Genomic DNA, 15,256 nt, shown 5'->3' on the forward strand with positions numbered 1-15,256 from the left:
TCAGTTAAGGTAAATTAAGCTAAAAAAACAGCACAGTTCCCCATTAAGAGCAGGAACAATTGGATTTCTGTCCACTGGTTGCCTGATCCCTCAACGGCTGAGGTCATTATTTTTGTCCTTATTCTTTTCATAACCTGTCCAATGCTTTGATCACCCAGCTAGTTCTGCAAAATAGAGAAATGTTCCACAGATAATCAGAGAAAAGAAATACTAGTGATGTCCAACAGTTTGCACCAGAAATAATGCCACACACACGCCTCAATGTAGCCATGGCAACGTTGGCCAATACGCTGTTTGTGCCTGAAAAGTGAAGAAGACGAGCCTCCTCTAATGCCTCACTCCATCTCCACAACCACAACCTTCCTGGAATGCAATCTCTAATTAATCAAGTCTCTGCGTGTAAACCCATCAAGATGTTCAGTCACACTCTTGAGAACGAAACTCTCTAAGCTGTCATTACAATCAAACTCTACGATTTGAGGGTGAGCTCGGTAGAAAGAATAAAGTTGCTACATTAAACTGCTCACAAGCAGGTCTGTAGATTACCTTAAGTAACTGGTTCATGAGGGAAAGAGACATTGTTGTTGACTTTCAAATGTATTTTTTGGCGCTTTGGGCACCACAAGCCAAGTCTGAGTGCCTTCTGCTTCCATTATATTGGAGAGAAGGCAGACATCTCTATCTCTCTAACTTCAACACTTGGCAACTCGCACTAAAACAATCTAGATTGCTAAATAGCATTACAGGTAAGAGGGAAAATATGTATGTTTGATTTTAGGGTGAAATGTCCCTTTAAATAGCTGACAACAGCTCATGTCTTGCATCCTTAGGACCCATTTTTCTTCATCCAACCGCTTTAAAAGATATGAGATTTCTAATTAGAAAAATGAGGCTATATGGCTTTTTTAATTTGGAAATAATGAATTTAGAAGTTACACGATAAACATCCAGAATTATGGTTCACATGTATATGAATGGATCGTTGCTGCAGAAATACATGAGCGGCTTGATTGATAGCATGGTGATCACTTAAATTCGCCATCATTAAGTTTTTCTTTACCATTCTTTCAAACAGGCTTTATGAATCCTTCAATTATCACTCATTGTGTAAAAGCATTTTCAAACAACGTACTTCCTATCCAGACACACTGTAGGGAAGCATGCTGGGAAATAACTTTAGCTGTAAACACTTCAACTGGAGCAAATCCCTTTCTGCAACTTCCCTGTACTGTAGTACAGCAAGTGATACGATGCAGCTGCCGAGAAACTCGGGTTGTTTAATGTTAATGTTCTACCGAACGCTCTTTCCTTCAAAGAGCACAGACCAGAAATAAGGCTGAATGAGTTAATCTTGCATTTTCCCCGCCCTCGCCGGTGATGCTCAGCAGTAAAGGTCAAATCCTACGTGGCCTTTTCATCCCTCCGCTGTCCCACTACACAACTGACCTTTGGTTCAACTTCCTGTGACCTCTAGAGCAGAAGAGCAACGTAAATAAAAAGCGTGCTTTAGAAGTGAAACACAGAAACTACAGAAGCAAAAGCACATCCAACCTTCTGTAACATTTGGTGTCCTTTAATCCTCATGTTGTCCTTGGGTCAAATTGACCCGTTTGCAGTTAACTGTTTTGTTTTTTGTCACAAAAAATAGGCCGTCAAAAAAAGCTGAAAATGTCAACATTATAAATGTCAAAAAGCTTTGGAAAAAACACCAAAAACATAAAAAAAGAACCCACAACATTAAAAAGTGACAAAAATGTTGGAAAAAGCGATAATAATGTGGAAAAAAAGTGACCAAAATGTTTTTTTTTTTCATGGTTGACAGGATGACAACACAAGGGTTAAATAAACCCTCAATTAACTAACACATGTTTTCCAAATGAATTTGATCCAGAAAAAGAGACAGGATTTAGCTCCCTGGACAGTAAGGGCTACTACTACATCCCACAATAATCATGCATTTAGGAACTCAGCCACTGTACAGACGGAGCATCACAATTTAAAGGCGCTCGTTACTCTAATTTCCCTGTGTGTATTGTTCTGCCACCGATTGGTATGATAAATATACTGGAAGTTGTAAGAAGAAACATTTTTTAATATTTTCTAAAAATTCCAACCATTTTTCTTACTGTGGGGAGCCTTTTGCTTGACTCAGAAGCAAACTAAATAAAACACTTCATTCAGTAAAATATAATTCTGGGCCACCCCGGCCAACCTCTCTGCACATTTTTTTATTTACTCTGGCAGTATGTTTTATTGAACGTGTGTGTGCAGAGGCAAAGAAGAGGATTTGGGAGTCAAAAAGAAGAGTAAGCTAAAACAATTAATCAAAGTTTCTCTGGTTTCAATAATTTAGTACTTTTTGTTGTTTTCTATGATGGTAATTGATTATTTACTGGAACAGACTAAAATATCTTGACAACTGCCAGATGGACGGTCAGGAAATTTGCTACAGACATTCATTTTCTCCTCAGGATAAATCGTAATAACGTTTGTGATCCCTTAACTTTTCCTCAGGTCAAAACTTCACTTTGTATAATAAATTGTTTTTTTATATTCCTATTATTATCAGCCTCAGCTGTACTTTGTATTTAGTGCTACTTAGGAAATGTTAACGTTCTAACAGCCTGAAAGAAGATTGTGATCATGTGTCCGTTTCAGTCCAAAAAAGTGCAGGAGCTTTAATCAAATGTATACTTCCTCTTTTTCATTCACTGGATTTGGTATTCTACACCTAGTCTTAATATGGGATTGGATTTGCATAAAACTACACTGCAGCTACAATTCATTGACAGTCTCGTTCACCAACCCGGAAAAACACCATCGCTTGAAAATGTTCAAAGAGGTCAAAGGGCTGGCTGTAAAGCACATATTTCAGGTTGTTATTCTTTGAATATAACTCCATTCTGGTGTTGCAGTGAGCAAACTGGTACCAGAAGAATAAAAATATGGGGTCCTCCCCAGGATTTTTACAGTATAAAATCACAGTAATGGGGCATGATATGCAGAGAAGGCTTGCACATGTGTTTCAATGTCTTTTAAACATTTTGATATGGGTTTCACATCACTTCCCATTAAATTTACACATAACACCGGGGCAAAAGGTCATGAGGGATGTTAACCAATAAGTCTGAAGCATTCATTTATTATGAAATTCTCTATCTCTATATTTCAGAGTACTTCAATTTAGACTCATACATTATAAAGTTCAGAGTCATAGCCCTGATGAAATATTCATTTAGGGCATCCAAGGAAGTGAGTAGGTCCTCCCCGATGATTTATGTGAATAAATGAATCCTATAATACCTCAGTGAGGCATAAGGCAATAAGGCATTTGCCCTTCTGTTTAGTGAGCATTCATTCATAGCCAGCAAAGTGGCAAGAATCATGGGTGCTCCTCGCTGGTTGTCAAGGGTGGCCATGGGGACTGAGGAGAGGGTCAGGAGCTCGAGGGAGCTGTCGCAGTGTAGGTTTGTGTGAAGAGATTTCTCTATTCACGTTTAAGATGGCTCAAGAGATGACACGGGACACCAAGCTACTTTGTACAAAGGGCAACCTGCTGGGCTGAACACCCAAGAGAGAGTCGCCCCGAGGCGTCCTTGTTCCTTATTATAGGTTGATACAAACAATAATAGTGTGTGAGTGTGTAATCATGTGGTTGGGTTATAGGTTGATACAAACAGCGTAGTGTGGTGTGGGTGTGTGTGTGTGTGTGTGTGTGTGTGTGTGTGGTGTGTGTGTGGTGTTTGGGCCTCCGTCCTTGGTTAGTGAGATACATGTTTCAATAAGAGAACGTGAGATACATGTTTCAACAAAAGAACATTTTGTGAAATGCTTGCATAAGCTTTTATGAGAACAGAGTGTGACAATCACCCATATATCGCTACACAGCCAAGCAGTTGAATATAGTACATTGAATATATCTTATAACAGTTTGCTGTAGCCTGATTGTTTATGACTGGGTGACATGAAGGAGATCCTGCAAAGTAAGCTAACAGAATGATGGTATTGTGTGCGACTGTAGTTAAAAAGGTAGCTACAGCCTTGGACAAATTATGAGACAACAGGCCCCATAGACACGTAGAAACCCTTTCTTCTCTTTGTAGTCATTATGTGTCTCTCTGTAGTTGTTTTGTGTCTTATTGTAGTTGATTTGTGCCACTCTGTTATTGTATGGCATACTTATTGTAGTTGTTTTGTCTCTCTTTGTAATCATTTAATACAATTTTCAACAAGGTTAATCAAAAACAGAAGCTCCTTAGGTGACACCCAGGCCTGTGCCCAGTAGTCCCGTTGAGGAACCCATTAATCATAGCTGTGGCACCTTGTTGAATCAATGATTTAAGCTTCCAAAGCACTACAATGTGACATTTTTCCTCTCAAAGTGACAAATGCTGGCACCTTTTTACTGCTGTAAAGACTCTGGATGCTCTTCTCTGACAACACAATCCCTCACTGATAAAACCCTTCTCTGGCCATCATTTCCTCCACGTTAACACCCTCTGCACTTCACACTGCTGGCTTTATGAGACTTTCTGTTGTCTAACGAGAGAAGCTGATCTCATCCTTTTTTCGTGTGCTGCCACAACAGCATATAACAATTCAGCTGCCATGTGGAGTGTGGGATTAATGTGAGGCTCGGCTTAAGAGTAGAAAAGAAACGTGTAGTGATACAGCCTGAATGGCACTTTCCAACTGTATAATTGGTTGAAATGAGCTATGAGGGCCACCGGCTGACTCTTTCAGAGCTCTTTACATGGAAATTGTGCCCAATGTTGCTCAGTGCAGCAGAGAGAAAGAGGCACATGTTATCCTGTCAGCAGTTTAAAGCTGCATTAATAAATATAACAAATAATAAATACATACAAATAATATTTGTATGAAATGTGAAATGTGTGTGTGTGATTCTCCACAGAGAATTATCACCTGACACTGCAGTTCTCTTCAGCTCTATGGAGCGTTTTAGCATCTTTCGGTTTATCGTTTTGCTTTTATGGCCCAAAACTTTTGTTCCCTCTCAAAGCATAATTTTCAGCTGCAGCAGGCATTATTTCAGTGGAAATGCTCTGATAAACTTCCTGTACACCTGCTTAGCAGTTAGTGACTAACTGGTGAACATAGTGGGACATTTAACAGATAAAGAGCTAGATATTTCTGGGGGAAACCATAGACATAAATAATTGAACAGTCTATGAAGTATACCAAAACAAACCTTAAAAGGAGAGTGACTATTGGACTTACATTTGCCAGATGAACAGAAACAAGAGTCCATGTGAACGATATTTGTTCACATTTGCTGAATGTTCCACTCCAACAGTGTCAAAGCTGCCAAAAAATCAATTAACTCTGCTTTTATGTTTATCTACAACAAGAGCATTTTGGAAATAAATTCCCATAATGTTAAAGATGTGTTCACAACTTTGAAATAATTACGGTTAAATACTATACTTATATACTATAATCTATCAAAAATATGAGCCGTGGTTATTTTCAGCATAGTTAAGATGAGCTGGAAGGAGCAAACTGACCTTAACAGAAGCGAAGAAGATAAAGTTTTAGCATATTTTTCCCTATAAGGATCCCACATCAATAGTTTTAATATCACACGTCCATTCTATAGGAATCTTATGTGAATCTTCTAATGTAAAGGGTATAGACTCCTGTGTATGCTAGGTGCTCGAAATCTGCATATTGTTCTCAAACTCTTATTTTTCTAATTAACACACTCTAGCAATAGGTCAGCTGGTGACACCAACCCCCGTCTGCAACATGCTTATTTATATTCTTTTTCATTGTGCTACATCTCATCATTTTTGCCATCACTTTTGTTGCACTCTCTTGCAGTTAAATTTGAAACTTGAGAAATATATGTCAAGATGAATAATCAGTAGGAATCTTATCAGGGGCTTCAATCAACCGTCATTAAGAACCTAATTATTGCAAGAAACAGACGGAAACCTTGTTTTAACCAGTGTGTATTTATCAAGGGTAGATTTAGTGACAATTTTCTTATACAAATTTTTGTCAGATACACAACAAAACATTATGCTGAACACCTCCACTGAGATGTTTCTGAGTAAAATACTAAGAGCTGAAAAAGGAGAAAGGAGGGCAATATCCGTTCACTACTCATTCTATTTTTACTGGCTAATCTGGGGAATTGACTTTACAACCTTTTCTGCACCATCTTCTGATACCATTCCATTAAACCCCAAAATAAAGATGTCACGACGTGACTGCTTGTTTTATCTTTCATTTTCTCCGCAGTTAATAGACTTCCATCTTTCCCAACTTGTACTATGCCTAGATCTCCGAAACATGTTGTACAGCACCAAACTATTAATGACAGTGACAGTAAATCCTCCAACCTACTGCTATATAATGTGTAATGTGGTTAAGTTAAACCACAAGAGTGTCAACAAATCTTACTGCTGTTTCTTTAATCTGTCACTCTCCCTCTCTCATTCTTTCCCTTGTCCCCCACTGGTATCTGCACGGTCAGTCAATTATATCTCCTCACCTTCAAAACGCCTCTCTCCATCACTGGACGGGAGGCAGTAGAGACCCATATCTTTCCTTGACCTCAGCAGCGGGAATGGCGAAGCTGTCAGCTCAAACCTTCAGTTAACCTCCCCGAAGCTCACAAGATACAACCACCACATCTGCATGTTGAGAGCAGCGTGTTTAATGCGACACAAACTCACCATCAATGCTTGTTAGTCATTGGGTTTGACAACAACATGAAGTCAAAGTCTACATGTGTGAGATGCTCATCCAACTGAAACATTAAAAATATTTTTGGAACACAAGAACAAATGAACGGCTGGACGACCACAGAACAATATGAAATAACAAAAAGGAAATCTTAGTAGATGACATTTTAATGTATGACAGGAGAAAAGCGGGAACTTTTTTGGGTCACCCAAGTTGGCTCATTAACACTGGTCTATGCAACTGTATCAATGAGTCCAAAGGGTACTGCAATCACACCACAACAGAAGGCACACACTGACTTCATCTATTGTCTCTCTGCTCAGATCCATACACAAGCTTTAGAGACCGGTCCCTCTTGCTGTGAAACCAAAATCCAAGGGACAAACATTAAATGTCTTTTTTGTCTTTTCATCCTGCTCTTTTAATCGTGCTTCAGAGACATTGCAATAGTGATATGTGGAGGGGCTCAGTCTCAAGGTCACTGCGGTAGTAAGACTAAGCTTTGATTGTGTCTAGTAAAGCCAGTCCAGTGATCCTTTAGAGGAAAAACAGGATCACTCCCTCTTCTATCATTCCACTGTATCAGTCTTAGTCCTTTTATTGCGTCTGCCTGGCTCTTTCCCTAAGTACTCGTCTCTTTAGAAGGTCCAGTTTATCAATGGCCAGAGCTTCTCTCAGGGCGCCGAAGAAGGCTTGATAGTGGGCTGTGTTGTGAATCATGAGCAGGACTCCAGCCAGCAGCTCATTGGTCACCAGCAGGTGGTGCAGGTACGCCCTCTGGTGGTTCTTACAGCAGTAGCAGCCACACCCCTCCACCAGGGGCCTGAAGTCATCCTGGTAACTGGATAGAAGTAAAAAAAAGTTTAAGGAAGTAGAATTCATGAACAGGCACCCTTAAAGTTAACCAAGTGCTCTTGATTCTGCAAGCACTGCCACTTATGAAACCTGTTGGAGTTTTATCATAGCTGCCACAAACCTTTTGTCTTTGAGATTGATCTCAAAGGATGTCATCTGCGTTTGATCATCAAGATTTAAATCTCCATTCTGTTGCGTCTCTCCCGCCATGTCCCTCTCTTCATCCAGCCCTAGCACTGCCAAAGCAAACATACATCCATCCATTATTCCTAGCACACCACAAACTATTTGCAGCATTATCTCATTATTCAGCACAAAAAGCTACATACAGAACCATAGCTCTATCTGCTCGGCTGCGTAAATAAACAGAAAGAAATACTGTGCCTTGACCCCCTTTAACCATTGCTGTGTCCTTTATTATCTCCACCATTATAATATAATTACTTACTGGCTTTGTTATGACAACCAAAGCCCGTCTTACATAGATGGGTGTTCACTGCAAGGTGACTTCACTTCATTAAATGAAAAGGAATATGAAACCAGAGAAGAGCCTTGTTTTATCAAGAAGGATGTTGTTTACAGGAGGGTAGATTACAGTTACAGAGGGAGAGAGAAATAGGAAGAAATGCACATGATTAAATATGGAGATTTAAGGGCAACAACAGAGCAAAATTGGCTTAGTGCAAACTGAAACGGGTAAAGCAGAGTGGAACAAAGAAAAAAAACAGGAAATAAGTTTAAGAGACAAAATGAGGCTTGACCAAAGCTAATAAGATGTAAAGGACGGAAAAACAATTCTGCCTTACAAAAGCAGAGAGCAGTAACTACAGAAACAGGCTACTTAACCAAACTGTGAAGCAGATTATTGTAAACCTTAATTTTATGCCTTTTAGACCGATTGTTAAAAAAGAAACATTTTGGATAGTGCACTCGATGTTTGTACATCTAAAAGCTGCTGAGTAAACCCACCCACAAATAAAATGTGTTCTTTGTCTTCATCTTTCTTTTCTGTTTAAACAAACAGGTTAATTTAATTTAATTCCACCTTAGTCGGAGGCTACAAAGATCCCCAATAAAGTAAGGCTAGTTATTTTAGCAGCGCAAGTTTATATGGTGTTGCTTTTTTAGTTCTACATTGTGATTAGGCTATTACCTTATTTATGTGGTACAACCACTCAATTATTAAGATGATGGAGCATTAGAAGACAGTTTTCAACAACTAGCCGTAATAAGCCATAGTGCTGCTGCACAATTGATGTTTGTTCCCCAAAAATTACACATTTTTTTGGCATAAACACTTCTTTTTTTTTAATCATGGTAAAACAGATTCTGGGCAAACTCAATTTTGAGCAAATGTGTAGTTACAGTGTACATGTACATGCACAGGTACACAGTGAAATTGTGCTTTTGTTGGAGCAAGCCTCCGGGCCGCAGCTATTTAAAGCGCCGCCACACGCTCTCCCGAAAAGGATTAATGCAGACAGCAACACAGTATACAATAAATAACATCATAATGCACAGGACAACACACAGTAAATGTGGTCACATAATAAGATTTTTTGAGGTGACTTGTGAGGAAAAAAAAGAAAAAAAGAAACGTTTTCGAGGCAGTCAGTTGAAGGGGGGAGGGGGGAGGGATAGGGACGGGGGATGTATGGTGTGAGTAAGATAGTGAGTCTGTGTTTGTGAAGTACGAGGCATCAGACTGTCTATGTTGTTAGAGAAATAAAGGTCAAAAGATGGAGAAAAAGGAAAACTTCAAGAAGGTTAGAAGGATGGAATAGGGTAAATAGCATGTGGTCTGCCGTGTCAAAAACAGGGCTTTGTAATTGGCTGGGAAGGGACTTAGAATTTCAGGTTTGACATCATCAGTGCCCCACCTCCACTGAACTCCATTATGCTCCCTGTTCAGAATCGATTAGTGCTGTCTGACACTACGTGCTGCAGGATACCCAACTTCACTCCATCTGTCAGACGAGTTTCACGCAACTTTTTAATGAGGCACAATGTCCTCAGCAAGCTGAGTCAGTCCAAATCCCACAGCTCTTGTCGTACCACTTCTTTAGCTTTTCACTTGGGACAACAATCAGTATGATGGACCTGTATTTAATTGTTACCTTACTGGAGCTCCTATGAGATACACCATTGATTTAATTTTACCAGCTGGATTTCTTCCTACCCAATTACTTCAACTGACCTGGGGCTAGAAAACACACACCAGCCACTACACGCACACAAACAATCAAACACATCACACACTTAAATAGCCATGACCAATCTCTGATTTCAATTTAAAATCAGACAGACACAGACACACAGACACACAGACACACAGACACACACACACACTCTGGAGGGAGGTTTCACTTTTTTTGCGTATTTAAGCCCCAAAAACACTGTCAAAACGAAAGGCTGATGTAATATTGTTAATGTTTTCGCCCGCAAGCATATTCGTGTTAACAGGGCCTAAGAAGAACAAGAAAGACGAGGGGGTAGATGCAACTTAAATGTGAATATTAGAGCAGCCGAAAGTTAACAAGCTTGATCTGCATCAGTTGATATATTCAATTCATTGATGTTACAATATCAAAATTAGTTTGGAGTACAAGAGAATGATTAATGAATAATGATTAACTGAGTTTGGTGCTGAATCACTGTCAGCGCACCACATCTGCCAATTAAGTTAAGCTTTCTTTCATAACTTGTGGTTTAGTTTTATCTGAGATATTGATTTACCCCCTAAATGATGTAACGTGTAAAAAGAAAAAGTTGTAACAAAACTATTCCTTAGCACAAGTATTCACCACACTAAATAAAAAATATAAAAAAAGGTATTCACCACACCTGCGTGGGGTGCTCTACCTGCAAGCTCCGGGTCCGGGGAAATGTCAAAGCCGAAGCAAAGAGCGCAGCCTCGCTCCGTCACCTGGAAGGGGAAGAAACTCTCAAACAGGTCCACACCGGCCTCCACGCATGCCAGCACCTCATCAGGTCGTCCTACACCCTGCAGCAGTCTAGCAGTCACATCACAAACAGCAGAAAGTACTGAATTAAACATTGCATTAATCACAAACACAACGGTCTACATCATATGTGTGTGTTTATGCTCTTCGTGGGCTTTCAGTAAACTGGCTCCCTCTGACTCTTAGCCTGCAGGCATCAAGGTCAAGCCCAATATAGCATTTGATAATGACTCTACTCCACTTTCCAGTAGTAAGCAGCATCTCCTAACAGCCAGAACTAACAACAGGGATGGTGGCGTCCCATCGGTATTCCAGATGAGCTCAAATGCCGCTCCTGGATATGGACTACTGCTTCTTTCAGGTCCTCTTTCTCAAACTCAGAGCTACTGCCAGACTCTCCGTCACCTCCAGGAGTGGAGCACTTATGTGGCACAATGAAGGCAGGCAATGAAAAGCCTCTGAAAGGCAACCAGCTTATGTAGTTATGTTTCTAGTATCATCTAGAGAAAGTTTAGCCTGTACTGTTAGTGTATCAGTACTGATTCTTCCTCTCGTTTCCGCTCGATTCCGATTCTTTTAGGGGTGGAGTTCAAACGGGTCACATGCTTATTTCATAGATAAGTGGTATTCAATGGTGGTTCACAGTTCTACTGGGCTTTTTCAACTTAAAATAAACCCACACAACACAACGAGCGCCTGGAAGTACGGCGGGCGCTACGGAGACCAGAAACTTGCTTGTGTTAAATTTTGAAACGATGATCGATTCCAATAAATAAACAATTCCATTGGAATCGTAATTTTTGAAACGATTCCAAGTAGGAACTGGTTCTCGATGCCAAATCCTATTTATTATTATACAATATTCCCTTCACATGATTAAAAATAGGCAAGATCCTCTTTCTATTTCATCATTATGCTTATATGTACGAGTGTTTTAATCTTAAACTAAGATTATATTTGGGGCTACAACAAACAATCAATTATCTTTACAATTATTTATTTAGTTGTTCATATAAAATGACTAATAATAATCTATCACAATCAATCACAGCTCCCGGAGCCCAAGGTGACGTCTTCAAAATGGCTTGCTTTGTCTGACCAAAAGTCCAAAACCCAAAGATATTCAAAAATAAAATATTTAAAACCGAGAGAAACTGCTGGGTTTTCACTTAAAATCGATCAAGCAGAGTCCTTAACAAATAAGATGGACCTACCAACTGGGCCCGCTCTCCATCTCTGGATCACACTACACTGGTTTGTTAATTTACAAAAAATACAAAAGGAACCAAATTAATTCAAATTACATTCATTTATGTATCAGCAAAGAATTAATAAATGCCAGTGTTGGTAACTGAGTAATAACTTTGGAAATTAGTAACAATGTTGAGTATCTCCTAGTTAGAAGTTTCCAAATATAAAGATTTTTTTTGTCATAATTTTTTTTTATCATTCAATTAACAAACAGTACACTGAAACAAAAGAACGCGTCCAGGACCAAAAAACACAGAGAGGAAAGACAGGGAGGGGGGGGACCCAACAAAAAACACAACAGCAGGAACGGAGTCTGCAGCCCACCAACAAGACACACAAAAACAGACACACGCAAACAAAAACAAAATACATCGAGAGAGAGACAGACACAAGACACAAGGGACCAAACACACTCACAGACTAAAGCAAGGAGGCCAGAGCACAAGTCCACAGCCTTGACCCCAGGTACCCAGCAATGCAGAGCCAAGAGTCCAAAGTTCAGCTTGCGTGGATGGGGCGCCGCAGAGAGCTCCACATACATGACAGCCGAAAAGGAAAGGGTCCGTGCACGAATAGACAAGTCATGAGGTGGTCCCTAACGTGATGCAACCACCCTCCCAGCAGCTGCAAGTCCAGCAAACACAGCACACCCCTAAATCCCAGAGAGCTGAAGGGCTGACAAACCACCCAGAATCAAAACACCGACAGCAACCGCCACAGCACCATCAATCAAGGCAAACATCCCGTACGCAACACTGTTCCAGAACTGACCAACAGGTACTGACCAACAGGTCAGTTCTGAACTGAACAACCCATGACCACGTGAAGACACATCTGCTGATGGTCTGGACTGCGTGACACCTCTGGAACGCCAGACCACACATCATGCCAGTTAAAAATCGATGCTCAGGTCTGGGCAATCTCGTTCCCAGACCCCCTCAACCGGAAGGCCAAAGCAACCAGACACCACCAAAAACTGATAGAGCCTGGACACCACACCACAGGTTTTTGGCTGCTCAGTTAATAGTTTCCGAATAGGATGACTGGGCAAAGATCTCCGCCAGGGGACACCGCACGCCCCGAGTGCCGATCCTAACTGAAGGAAGAAGAAAAATGAGGAACGTGGTAGATCCAATATGCCCTGTAAGTTGGAAAAAGATAAGCCAACCTCATCAAAAATGTCCTACAGACAAAGAACCCCACCCCCACACCCCCTGCCACAGTCTTCCTACCAATCAGGAAGGCGTCACTGATGAACAATGGAGAAAATGCATGCCAGTCACATGCCACATGGCAATATGCTTCAACCAATCTCCATGTCCCGATAAGACGACAGACAATGGAGCGGAAACGTAGCTGGCACCGTTCATCAGACACTGGCAAACAGAACGTCATGGAGTGACCATGGCTCTGCCACAGCACCCTCCAAAGTACGCCAGCACACACCAAAATATAAAGTTTGAATAAAAATGTGTTCACTTCCTTTGAGGTTACATTAGAGGTGAAACATTTAGTCAACAAATAGATTTGTTTATTAACAGAAAAATGAATCTGCATTAATTTTTCCTAATTATTTCTTAAAGTTTTTTTTTTCAAACCAAAAACTTGACTCCAACATGCTGCTTTCCTCTGTTTAATATAGTTGTAAATTTAATATATTTTTAGGTGGTGGATTTTGGTCTTTATAAAATGGTAATGGACCTTTTCAAATCCTAACCCTCAGAATCAACACATTCATTAATGATTAAACCCTTAGTTATAGTCCCTCTGGTATTTTTTGTTTCTGTATGGATTTACTGCAAAGCATCTACAGTCTGTTCCTAAATGGGTGATTAAAATCCCTTTGTGTTACATCTATCTTATTGATGTCAAAATAGTAAATAACGTACTTTCAAATTAAACACAACAGACGAGTGTATGATTAGTGGGAGAGAAATCTCTGTGTTCAATAAACACATTTCTCACAGTCAGAAGCTGACCTTGGTTTGTCCTCAGGCAGCTCTTTGGTCAAAGCAGTGATGAGCTGGGTTCTCAGGGCCCGGTCCATGGATCCCGTCTGCAGGCCGTCCAGGCAGAATCCTGCCACCGGTCTCTTGGCTGTCTCCCTGGCTGAGCGCACCCTCTCTTCCAGGATGTCTCCTCCCTCCACCACCCCAAATATCTCCACTCCCTCCAATTCCTGGCAATGGCATAGTTTGGTGAAATATAGAAAGAAATGTTCATGGAGCATTATCAGGATTGTAGGGACAAAGGGAAACTTTCCTCAAGTGCAAAAATAAAAATAAAGGTTTTATTCTTGCCATAGACCATCTGGATGTTGATGACTCAACATGAAGTTAACTTCACATAACGAGGAGGAAAGATGCAGTGGGGGATGGGGAGTGGAGCTCGGTAGCAATCAAGCAGCTCACCCAGTCAGGAGGATGTCAACATTTACTCGCAGCACGCTGTTGCTTGTTTGTATCTTTGCTCTAGAGATGGGCAATATATCAATATTATATCAATATCTTGATATGAGACTAGATATCTTAGATTTTGGATATTGTGATATCGTAATATTGCATAAGTCATTTCTTTTCCTGGTTTTAAAGGCTGCATTACAGTAAAGTTGTCATTTTTTGAACTTACCAGACTGTTCTATCATTTGTCTTTACCCACTTAGTCATTATATCCACATTACTGATGATTATTTATCAAAAATCTCATTGTGTAAATATTTTGTGAAAGCACCAACAGTCAACACTACAATATCATTGCAGTATTGATATTGAGGTATTTGTATACAAATATCGTTATATTTGATTTTCTCCATAGCGCCCAGCCCTACTTTGCTCAACATCATTCTACACTTGTCCCGAGGGAAATTTGGTTTACAGCCAGACATCAAAATACACAGAAGAGCACATCTTAAAAACATACTGGCAGTGAAATATACACATACAAAAAACATACTTTCAGATTAATGCAATCCAAACAATCTTAGAATAAAATTACTTCCTATATTTATCATGCTACAGACCTTAGGGGACTAAGGCAATACAGTTGGAAAATATATTTATTCTGAAGCATATCTTAGTTAAGGTATCTATATATATATATATATATATATATATATATATATATATATATATATATATATATATATATATATATATATATATATATATGACACCTTGTCATGGTTTGTTTTGCATTGAGAGATGATCTTATGGAAAGTTCCCCATGCCTATCTCTAGGTATGGTGAAGGATATGCGATGATATGGGGCTATTTTATTTCCAAAGGCCAAGGGAACTTCATCAGGATGCATAGTATCCTGGATCCATGAAATAACTGGTCTTTAAAAATAAAAATGTGCCTGCCTCTATGGGAATTTAACATAGGGGTGTGTATACTTATGTCCCCTGTATTTAAGGAAGAACCTTTATTTATTTACAATATTATTCATTTAAAAAGAAAATTGGTGTCCTTAAAAGG

At 39.8% G+C, this 15,256-nt stretch overlaps 1 protein-coding gene across 2 annotated transcripts in view; it reads right to left on the reverse strand.

Annotated features, from left to right (window-relative positions):
- Positions 1-5,973: 5,973 nt before the first annotated feature.
- Positions 5,974-15,256, reverse strand: part of qtrt2 (queuine tRNA-ribosyltransferase accessory subunit 2) — a 14,036-nt gene continuing 4,753 nt past the window's right edge. The window contains exons 5-8 of one of the 2 annotated variants that reach the window (XM_032504481.1): positions 13,760-13,959; positions 10,429-10,580; positions 7,688-7,802; positions 5,974-7,552 (exon numbers count right to left, since the gene is read on the reverse strand). In XM_032504481.1, the coding sequence (XP_032360372.1) occupies positions 7,309-7,552; positions 7,688-7,802; positions 10,429-10,580; positions 13,760-13,959 (711 nt within the window). In that variant the 3' untranslated portion in view covers positions 5,974-7,308. Of the gene's footprint in view, positions 7,553-7,687; positions 7,803-10,410; positions 10,581-13,759; positions 13,960-15,256 lie in introns of both variants that reach the window. The other variant, XM_032504480.1, reaches the window with a different exon arrangement.

Source organism: Etheostoma spectabile, chromosome 22 (assembly GCF_008692095.1).
Source record: "Etheostoma spectabile isolate EspeVRDwgs_2016 chromosome 22, UIUC_Espe_1.0, whole genome shotgun sequence".
In the NCBI taxonomy this organism is placed as follows: Eukaryota; Metazoa; Chordata; class Actinopteri; order Perciformes; family Percidae; genus Etheostoma; species Etheostoma spectabile.